This window comes from Solanum stenotomum, chromosome 9 (genome assembly GCF_019186545.1).
Source record: "Solanum stenotomum isolate F172 chromosome 9, ASM1918654v1, whole genome shotgun sequence".
In the NCBI taxonomy this organism is placed as follows: Eukaryota; Viridiplantae; Streptophyta; class Magnoliopsida; order Solanales; family Solanaceae; genus Solanum; species Solanum stenotomum.
The window spans coordinates 44,838,630-44,850,406 of NC_064290.1; the positions used below are offsets into that span (position 1 = coordinate 44,838,630).

The 11,777-nt window shown below is 35.1% G+C and overlaps 1 protein-coding gene across 1 annotated transcript in view; it reads left to right on the forward strand.

Moving 5' to 3' along the window:
* The first annotated feature begins 9,629 nt into the window (after window positions 1-9,629).
* LOC125875910 (isoamylase 1, chloroplastic) overlaps window positions 9,630-11,777 on the forward strand; it is a 17,870-nt gene continuing 15,722 nt past the window's right edge. Inside the window, exon 1 of the mRNA XM_049556975.1 lies at window positions 9,630-10,081. Within this exon, the coding sequence (XP_049412932.1) occupies window positions 9,725-10,081 (357 nt within the window). The 5' untranslated portion in view covers window positions 9,630-9,724. The remainder of the gene's footprint in view (window positions 10,082-11,777) is intronic.

Genomic DNA, 11,777 nt, shown 5'->3' on the forward strand with positions numbered 1-11,777 from the left:
TTCACTTAGAAACTGAGCTCTTTTACTTGAGTTATTTCGGTTATTTGCCTCTCCTGTCTTTGAGTGTTTGAATGTTATCCTTTCTTTTAGTCCTGTCTATGAGTGTCCTACTATTATTTTGTGTTGGTGAGAGATATTAGGTACCTCATGAAATTAGTCGAAGGTGTGCCCAAGCTGCCTCGGATGCCACCGTTTTAGAAGAAAAAAATGGTGACAAAGGTTGTTATGTTATGAAGGGAATATCTCCCTTCTTGCTCAGTAACAGAAAATAGAGACAAAATATTGCTGGATGTGTGTCGGATCTTTAAAAAATAATGCATATTTAGGATCCGACATGGGTGTGGTGACATTTTTGGGAGTTCGAGCAACATAGCTTATAATCCCTATTGGACTGGAGAAGTACAAATCCTTCCCACATTTCAGTCAATCTTCTCCTTTGGATTCAAGAATTCACAGCAAGCAGGATGGAGTGGAATGTGATTCCAAATTCTGAGCTTTCCATGCTCATGTTTTCTGAGTGCCCAGTTAAAGAAAAAAAGGACTGGGCTTAGGCTTGAAATAAGCACCCATTGCTTATCTAGTAAAAAATACTAAACTATTCAAACTGAAATCCATTTAGAGAAGCTTCTGGACTGCTCAACCTCAGCTACTTCTCATTTCTCAACCTCAGTTCAGTTGAGTAGATGTTCAAGTGGGGGATAAAAGGCTAGGATAACATCAGGAGTGGGTGTCAGATCATGACATTTAGTTCTCTTCTTAACCATTCTAGCATATTTGTGATAAAGGCTAAGATAAATAGTGAGCACAAGGAGAGTTGTTTCACATGAGCTATTTTCTAGCATATAATTTACGAGCACATTATTCATATGGGATAAAATTTCACTCATCAGACTTCTGTTACTCTGCACAAACATCAGAGTGACCCGGGGATAAATGGACATCTGAAAGATTGTAGGAGTAAAATCTATTGCAGCTCAGAGACGGCCTCTCAAGAGTTACACCAGAAAGAACTAAAAGAACAGTAAACACGAAGATTGCTAATACAAAACTACAACTTATATGCAGTGGCAACCAAAATCTCATTCTTTTGAAACCTGAAGATAGACCATTTGAGTGTAATCATTGATCACAGATGCCTCTGGTCCAGATAAGCCAAGCCTCCGAAACAAGCCATACCTGCCATCTTCAACAATAGGACTTGATGCACGAGCAGGATCGTAGCTCATCTGGTGAGTTAATGAAGGACCAGCCACAGGTGGAAGCTCCCAGTAAACATCTAAAACTGACTCTACAAACCTACTATTTTAAAAATGTTCTGCATAAGAAATGGCCTTATGCTGTGGTTAAAATCATCCTGCATCTCCCCTCTCACACCCCACCAAGCTTCACCAGGACCGGAAAATTCATCAATATCAACAGCCTTCTCCCAGAATTTCTTCCTTAGGTTCCTTGTAACTATCCATGACTCTTTTGTAAATTTTGGAGGTGGCCAACATAGCCTTGAATGCTGAGGAATACAACTTTTACTGATTTTTTTTTAAAAAAAGCCACAAATATTTTCACGAATTGAAAAGACATTCGTATAGAGAATTGGCATGGTCTAGGCATAGCATAACAAATTTACTCATATTACCCGGATCAGAAAACTCTGCAAACAAAATTGTGGCAGCCATTGGTCTGTTCTCTTTGTAGAAGATTTTGCAGTTCTGGTTGTTCTTCATCTTGCGAGACTCGGTGAGTTCATCTATCTCTTCTCATATTTTAAATTTAGTTCTAATATGTGTTACTCGAGTCGAGGGGTAAATAGTACTAGGCAAGTCCCATGAACGAGCTCGATCTTGAAAGCCAATAAGGGGTTTGGAACTTGAGACCTCTATTATGGAAGTCCAAAGCCAAACCATCTGAGCCATCCTGAAGGGTTTGAACCTAAGACCATGGACTAACCAAATTTAGCTGACTGTAATCTTGATGAACGCACTAGATTCTGATAGGATGAACAAAGAAAGGTCTCGAAGAGGTGCAATTGGGTTCAATGTGAGGATGGTGGCTAGGGCGAAGTTTAAGGCTTGGGCTTGGAGAGCGAGGAGGAGGTTTGTAAGGGTCTACTGTAAGGATTTGTCAGTGGGGTCGGGTCAAATAATTCATCGGGTACCTTGCTTGGTGGTGCATGACAGTGCCGGGTTGGACTCTGACGGTGATCTTTGCTTGTTTTAAGGTGAAAATCTATCGAATTTTTAGGAGTAGTTTTTTGATATTGGCAAATGTAATGTGGTTAATTGAATTAAAGGTGGTCTGAGTTATATTTATTATAAGAAAGACTGATTATAAGGGTTCGTTGGTTTACGTTGTGTATAATTTTCTCAGTAGTTGTTTTCATGAGGTACATTGGTTATAAAGCTAATAGCTTTTCCTCAGTTTTCTTGGTTTTATCTATTTTTCATTTGCTTTTAATAGTCCTTAGCATAATGAATGAAGTGGACATGAATGTTATGTTAAAAAGTAAATATGAATTGAGAGTAGTTATATACATCACTGATCTTGAGGTAATTGAGATGTAGAAAGACCCTTTAGTTCAATTATGGAATTTGCTTCTGGATCATTCTGTCGGTTCACATATTTGATTATTGACATCAGCCTGTATAACTTAACTTTTTTTGTCCTGGTGCTCTGACATGTTTGTTTTCCAAGTCCTACCAAAGTTCTTTTTGGAATATAAATTACTGGAAAGTGATACCTAGTAGTTCAAGGATTTGTTTAGTTCATGTGCATCTCTAGCTTGGTAGATGATAAGTAGTTGCTGATGTGTTAAAGACCTAGTTTTTGCTGAAATAGAGGATATCACCTTTCTTAGTGTCTGTATTCTGATCTTGTTAGGTAACAGACAACTCAGAGCAGACATGCCTGTATCTCTTCATATCTGGACCTACAGTCCTCAAACGAGTAAGACTGTCACAAACTTGAAGGTTTAGATTCTTGGTCCTAACCGTGGCTGTTACTGATGACTTCGGCTTACTCTTAAAAGTTGCCTCATCTCCACACTTGATAACCTAAGAAGATGTGTGGATTTGAGAAGAAGAGTGAATTGCAGGGAATATGTTAGGACTTCAGTAATTAGAGATGTGAATGGAGATGAAACAAGAGTTAAGATGAGTCAGTTTCAGTGGTTTAAGAATTTCAAGGTGTGCATTTGCTAGCTGCATCTATGGATACTTGATTTTAATGGTTAGGTTAAAAGATTAGTTAAAGCTGTATGGCGTTTTTCTACATTTGCAAATTTATCACTGCTTGTATGAACTTGTCCGGTATATGAATATATTATTCCATTTCTGTTACTTTTTAATGTTTCTTGCACTTCGATTATTGTATTATTTGTTGTAGTGAATGTTTCATTTTTAGTATGCCTTTCTTAAGCATTTTTTCTTGGCTTCTTCACTCCCTTTGTTTTGTTTTTCAAACTGCTTTGGAATGCTTTTACTTGAATCGAGGGTCTATCAGAAACATGCTCTCTACCTCCCAAGGTAGGATTGAGGTTTGCGTACACACTACCCCCTTCTCATACCCACTTGTGGGATTACACTGTGTATGTTGTCGTTTGTTTGTTTGTTTGTGTATCACTAATGATGATTTTAGATTACATTGAAGGAAGAAAAATATGAACAATACAGTTCATGTTGGTACATCAACAAACTTCATTTTCCACCATTCACTTTAATATCCTCTAATTGATCATAAGTAAAAGTTGGCACATCTTTGGTTTTTGTATGGTCTTTGGCATAGTTAACCCAATTTATCATTAACGAGTATATATGACGGATATGTCAGTATACGTTTTGAGTTTGAGTTATAAAAATTACTACTTAGTATAAGAGTCTAGAAGCAGAGTGCTCCTGGTCGACATGTGTTCTTCATATTAAGGGCAAAATTGTATTTTCCGACCTTCTTTGTTTGGTTCTAAAAGATTGTGCTGGCTTTCTCCCAACTATGAACAATTGGCTGAGTAGCAGCTTCTGAGATAATTATATGTGAAATAGGCAGTGATTTAGCGATATGTCTCAACGGTTTGCTGTGCTAGATTGTCTTCCTCTGCTACATGTATTGGCAAAATTTTGCGGTTCTTTCTTTCCAATGGTTGTAATCAACCTTTTGTTCAAGGTTTCTTTCGCAGTTGGTTTATATGAAGAAATACGCTTCTATGTTTTGCGTTTAACATCTGTGAGTTCTATTTGGTGATTGCATGCGCTGACATCCTAATTTCTACAGTGGACTTTTTTGTTTATAATTCCTTAATTTTACATGTGCTTGTTGTTTAATCGGGAATATTTGGATCTAAGATGATAGCTAGGAGATTTATTATTATTATGATAAGGTTATATATGTTGTATGGCAATATCATTGTAATCACACATGTCTTGGAAGCAATTTTTTCCTTGTGTTATTAATTAGGTTGGAAATATGGTTGTTGTTAGTAGATAAACATGATGTAATTTAGGGTCTGTTTTCAAGGTAGAGAAACTATATATGTCTAATTGACTCTCAGCTTGAGTAGAGTAAAAACATGACTCAATTTAGTTTCTCAATCATTAATAGCTAACTTGATATTAGTTTGAATGTTCTTTGTTGTATATATCATAAATTTTCTTCTTGTACTTCAAATCCATTTATTCGTGCATCTACTATTACACTCTACTTATGTAGCCTATGTGAAATCCTACTTCAGTGATATACTACTAAGTTTCATTGCATGCTTGTGGCATCTTTGTATGTTGGCGGACGTTTTGAGATATGCGATTCTATTATAGGTTTTGACTTATTCACAAAAAGCTTGACAAAGTTGCACATATAAACATTGCAGACAACTTTCAATGAATGAGAGGATGTAAGAGTACAAAAAACGGAAATAGACGTCATTCAATGAGCTTCCAAATGGTGATGTTACACAACTACATAGCAGAATGTCGTATTACTATCAAACACAACACAACTGAGTAGAGACTCGTTGAATATATTGTTTGACACAAGTTCTTAAAGATATATTATATAGGCTGGCTTTCTCAAATGTGAAAGATGAGACAGAGCAGGATGCAATTAATATGCAAACTGGGATTTGGAGATAATGATAGCAATAGCTGTGAAGATGATGGATATGCCTGTTCTAGAATTCGTTTAGGCTCTAGCATTGGCGTCCTCAATACTGTTGTATGTCCCATTATACCTCGATATATATATACACTTACATGGGTATTTTTGGATAGGTTACCTTGATGGACAAGGTTTGATGTGTGCCTCTACTTTTCCTTATATACTCAAAATTCTTTCATCACACATGCTATTGAACCTCATAAATGTCTAACCATATCATATATTTCTTCTTTGTCAATTATTTTGAATCAGCCGTGCTCAACCTTTACAGAGGCGCTTTGATGTTAGCATCTTGTGTTTATCGGAATTTGAAATCACGACCTTTAGTTCTCCCTTTCCCCGCTCTTTCCACCCACACCACAGAATCAACAACTAGGGATATTAGCTCGGCAGTACAACATTAATTTAAATGTGTCTTTCCGGTTAGAACACAGCTCACTGGGGATTCAAGAGATCATTGGTGGCTGTCTGTTATGTGTCCATATGTGCATATTTGAAGTTAAAAATAGTGATGTATATAAAATGAATATGAGTAGTATTTTGTAACCTATTTTTGGCTTCACATAGTAAAGCAAAACTTATATCTGTACTCATTGTTAGAGTTCCTTCACCCCCCTGATTGTTGATGTTAGCTGCACTTTGACTGGTTCTATTGTGAATTTTTAACATTATAAAATTGAGTGTTTTACCGATTATCCTATCCTAATTACCATAATTCCCCTGTTTGACAAAAGTTGAATTTGTATATAATAATAATAATTAGATTGTAACCAGTATAGTTTAGTAGTTGTTGTAAGTCATTTAGTAAATTAACGTTGATATTAAAAAAGACTCGGTTCTCACGTATTAATTAAACTAAATAAAACTAGAGTTTAAGTTACATACATTGTCAATATAATAATGTGATTTTGCATCATCAAGTTGATTATATTTATAAGGCGGAATGACCTGGAGACCCCTGTACTTGGCTCCGTTTGTCAGTTGGATCCTCCTACTCATCACTTTGCCAACCAAACCCTTAAACTCATCAAAACGTAATATTTTAAACCCCTCTGACCATTGACCGACCTTATGTGGCATTAATATTGGTGAGTTGGAAATATGCGTGATTACACGCGCTTGAAAGCGAGTTAAAACAATATTTTACTTTTAAAAAATTCAATTTAACAACATTAAAAAATAAAATTCATCTTCTTCAACCCTCCTTCACCCACACCCACCCTTTCTTCTTCTCCTCCAGTCCTCTCTCTTCTACCCCTCACCACAGCTCTCAACTTTCTTCTTTCTCAAGCCCCACATTCACTCTTCTCCGCCTCTTCTTCTTTTTTTATACAAATCAGTAGCCTCAACTTCTTCTAAAATTTTTGTTTTATAGGTTTGAAAAATATTAGTATCATTCTTTTATTAGATGGTTTCAACGATGAGATGCGGATAATGTGAAGGATGATTGTGACTATTGAAAATTTTAAAACTCTCCATTGATAAGTTTGAAAAAGCTTAAAAAATAATAAATGGGTCTTGTGAATTTGTAAAATTACTTAAAATTTTTGATTGGGGTTCATTGAATTTGTGTTGGTGAACTTGTAGTTGAATTTACAAGTTAAATCAAGAAGAATTTGATCTAATGGATATGAATCTAGTGCTCAATTTGTGACCATATATGAAGAAGATGACTATTTGAAAAGTTTAAGAAATTAAAAAATTGATCTATTTGATTTTTTTTTATTTTTTTAGCACTTAATTTCGCATGTGGCACTAAAAAATGATGTGGAATTTCACGTGTAATCGCGTCCATTACACGCACTCTAACCGGAGGAGAAAAGGGCTTGAAATGTTGTATTCTAATGGGTTTAAGGGTCTAGTTGACAAAGTGATGAGTATGAGGGTTCAACTGACAAACGGAGCCAAGTATAAGGGTCTTTCAGGTCATTCCGCCTATTTATAATAACATGGAATATGAAAAAAAAATAGAATATACACAAGCATTGCCGCCATCTCATAGAGGCAAAAGGGTTGTCTTCGATAGAAGCTCGACTCAAATAACACATCTCAAAATCATGATTAATTTTTGGGACAAGGCACAAGTACCACCCTAAATTATGACCAAAATTTTAGATACACATCTAAACTTAACTAGGGCTATATTACCGTCCCAAACTAATTTAAAATTGAATAAATACACCATAAATGCCGACGTGACATAGAGAGTGCACACTCTCTTGAAGACATGTGATGAGTGAACAAATTGGCCACATGTCCTTTTTTAATTGATAACTTTATAATTAATTAGTACACATAATTTATATATCTATTTAGCTTAAACTAATAAGTTTAATACTAAAACTTATATATATTTTTTTTATACAAGCAAAAAAAAAATGTGTATTAACATAAATTAAATACACGATAAAGAAAATAATATAAAAAATAAAAAAATAAGAAACACATGGCATGTGAGTTTGTTCAAACACATCCAACTTGGGTGATTAAATGTGCCACATCAGCACAAAAGGTGCAAAAAATACGAAAAAATGAGTTTGGGGGTAATAAAACCCTAGTTAAGTTTATTTGTGTCTCTGAAATTTCGATCATAATCTAGGATATACTTGTGCCTTCTCCTAAAAGATATTATAACTTTTATTTAACATATAAAGTAAATTATTACATACATATAATTAAGAAATTTAATCTTCTATCTTGAGTAAATTATATCAATATTAATTGTATCCCTAATATATAGATAATGTGGTCGCACCAAGCAAAGAACTGTTATTTTATTTATTTTTCATTCTATATTTTGTGCCAATATTAAAATCTCAGCTAAATCACTTTCAACATGCTTTTTTTTAATATCTGAGGTCGAACTCCAAACTTTGATAAAGAACTACAATTTTACTAGTGTTTGTGTTTTCGTTTATGCTCTTCGTTTGTGCTTATTTTATGTGCTAGTAATTAGAAGGAAATCCAATAAAGAAGATATGGGGTTCCAAAATTAGGAAAAGTTGTAGAAGTTATTGTTAATGTAGTTATAATATGGATTGGATTATTTGATTTTCAAAGCCATCATTCGGGGATTGATTCATGATGCAGAATAAGTGGTTTTAGATTTTTAATTAGCTCGATCAACAAATGTGTTATCCTTGATTATCTTTATTTATATATGATAAAGAGATTTTAGGTTTTTGATTCAATAGTAAATGTAGTGTAGCGTTAGATGTATTGTGGGTGCATGCATGTCATCTGTTAAGTTTTTGGGTGGTGTATCAAGTGTTGTATTTTTTTTTAATAACTATGGTTGCTAGTCCAATTTTTGTGTACCTCGACTAATTCCATTGTATACATATCATTTCTCACTACCAACATTTACCAAGAATCTTTTTCTACTAAGAGTAGAATATATGAGAAGATGCGAAGAGATCTGTCACATAATTTGAATCTGAAACCTCATAATTTTTAACTCATTCCATTAGCCACTAGGCCACAGCACCCTAGATGCCAAGTTTTGTATTTTGATGAGGAATGATAGAGGGTTGAGCCATAATCCATTGAGGTGGAACATAAAAGATCTTTTGTTTATAAGAAAAAGATACAAATTGCAAAGCTTTTGATCTAGTAGCAATGGGTTCAATTAATCCATGGCTTTATACACTAGTGTGTTTGGTAGGGAGGAAAACAATCTTTTCAAATCTTTTTGTGTTTGATTGGTTAAAATGTCTCGAAAATAAGTTTCTTAAAAATAAGTTTAATAACTTATCCAATAGAAGTAGGGAAAATGAGTTGCATAAGTAGTATTATTTCAAGTTTATTGTCTTCTCTCACCCACCCAATCCCTTCACATGGTGTCATTTCAAGTTTATTTCCACCTTCCCATCTGTCTTAACCTTAGTGGTAGATATTCAGTGAAATTAATTGAGCAAAAACTGGATAAATTTCTTTACAAAACTTGATTCACCACCCAAAATCTGAACCAATGGCATGCACCCACTACACAACTAATGCTACGCTACATTTGCTATCGAACTAAAATTCTGGAATCTCTTTACAATATATAAATAAATAAAAGTAATCAAGGACAATACATTTGTTGATTGAGCTAATTAAAAGTTTGAAATCACTTATTCTAAATCATTAATCAACCCAAATGGTAGCTTTTGGAATCAAATAATTCAGTTTACATTATAGAACATTCAAACTTGATTTGAGGTAAATAATAATTTGATTATTTCCTAATTTACGTAATGTGTGCATGTTAACTATTTAAATGATAATAAAATGATTTTAAAGCATAAACATTATTAATAATACAAATATTTTTAAACCTAATTATTAAATAAAAATAATTTTATTTAGTTTCAAATAATTTAAGGACATTTTTAACTATTTCCATCAAATAGCTTACCTTGGTTGTTTGCCGTTGCTGTTGCTTTCATTTTGCCTTACTCTTTTGTCAGTTTCTCAAAATACGTTTCTCTTTCCTTTTTTTCAGTCGACATTTACGCACTACACTCCCACACTCATCAGTCCTTCTCAATTTCAGTGCCACATACTGTAGATCACACTCTCTCTTCTTCCTCAAAGTTCTCCCATGGAGTTACTTCATTGTCCTTCCATTTCTACCTACAAACCTAAACTCTCTTTCCACAACCATCTTTTCTCGAGGAGAAGCAGTAGCGGTGTAGATTTTGAGAGTATTTGGAGAAAATCGAGGTCTTCAGTGGTTAATGCTGCTGTTGATAGTGGGCGTGGAGGTGTGGTGAAGACTGCGGCTACTGCGGTGGTGGTGGAGAAACCAACGACGGAACGATGTCATTTTGAGGTTTTATCAGGGAAGCCATTGCCGTTTGGTGCTACTGCGAGAGATGGTGGTGTGAATTTCGCTGTTTTTTCGAGGAATGCTACTGCTGCTACTCTTTGCTTGATCACTCTTTCCGATTTACCTGAGGTACTTCTACGATTATAAATTTTGTATTAATTTTGTTTTATTGTATATTAGATTTTTTCCTTGTTTCATCCCTTTGATCATAGTAGCTGGTTACACACTTCAATTAAAGGGACGTTTAGCCATGTTTCATTGTGAAATTTGAAAAAAAAAAAAGAGTAGATTTTGTTTTCAAAGTGAAAAATGATATTTGGAAGTCGGACTTGTCTATGTCCATGAATACATACTAGAGCTGTTTTTGACTTTTTGTGAGTAATTTGGTGTGACTACACCTATTTGTTGTTTTCAAATTCTTGACAGAACACCCGAATTTTATGGCCAAACTTGAGAAAAAAGTGAAATTTTTTCATGGCAATTAACATTGCTAAAAAGTGAATTTTTTTCATGGCAACTAACATTGCTTCTTGGTTGTGCTTCATTCGTATTTATGTTTTCTCTTGATAATTGTAGCTTCCTGGAAGAAATAAGCTATTTAGTTGACTGTTTCTTCTGAAGTTCACTTTTTCTTGTAGCACTTTTTTAATCCTAGTTTATAATGGGTTGCTCTCATTGTGACTCGTTGAGGATAGTATTACTGCTATTGATATTAACAGCATATTAAAGTTGCAGGGAAGTATTATTCCACCAGGAAGTTCACTTCCCTTTTTTTTCTTCTTCTGATTTTTATGTTTCATAATGTAATAGATTGTATAAATGAAAATGCTTGATCTCTAGCTTAAATGAAAGGATAATATTTTTTCCTGTAAGTGTGTTTTATGATCAACAACTTTTCAAACCAAATCATAAAATATCAATTGCTCTTCATTCAGGTTCATTTCATTCCAATACTAAATTATTCCCCCTTTAAGAAAAATATGGGGATTTCTATATGTCATACTTATCCTACACGGATCACTAGTTTCATCCTAACTACTTTGTTTCACTTATATTGTTCCTTGGCTTCCACTGTGTTCTGCTCTTAGTAGTGGGGATGCGGACACCATGTGGAATAAAGCAGCTAGTTGCATTAGGGAAGTTGCCTCAAACGTGTTGGGGGTATCAAGGGGTAACTTTGGAGGCCATAAAGGAGATTGGTGGTGGAATGGGGAAGTCCAAGGCAAAGTGGAAGCAAAGAAGGCGGCATACACAAAGTTGGTGGAGTGCATAGATGAGGAAGAGAAGCGGACACTTAAGAAGGTTTATAAGACGACAAAGACAGAAGCTAAGTTAGCAGTTACGAAGGCTAAGACGGCAGCTTTCGAACGCTTGTATGTCGAGCTGGGGGACAAAGGTGGGGATAGGAAATTGTATAGGCTTGCAAAAGCAAGAGAGAGGAAGGCTCGCGACGTAGACCAAGTGAAGTGTATCAAGGATGAGGAAGGCAAAGTATTGGTGGAAGAGACCTCCATCAAGCAAAGATGGCGAAGATACTTTCACAAACTTTTAAATGAAGAAGGGGACGGAGACATTGTGTTGGGTGATTTGGCACACTCTGAAAGACTTCGGGACTTTGGGTACTGTAGGTGTTTTAGGATCGAGGAGGTTATACGTGCTATTAGTAGGATGAGCAGGGGAAGAGCGACCGGACCCGATGAGATTCCGGTGGAATTTTGGAAGAGCACGGACAAGGCAGGTATAGAGTGGTTAACTGGGCTGTTTAATGTTATTTTTAAGACAACAAAGATGCCTGATGAATGGAGGTGGAGTACAATGGTTCCGT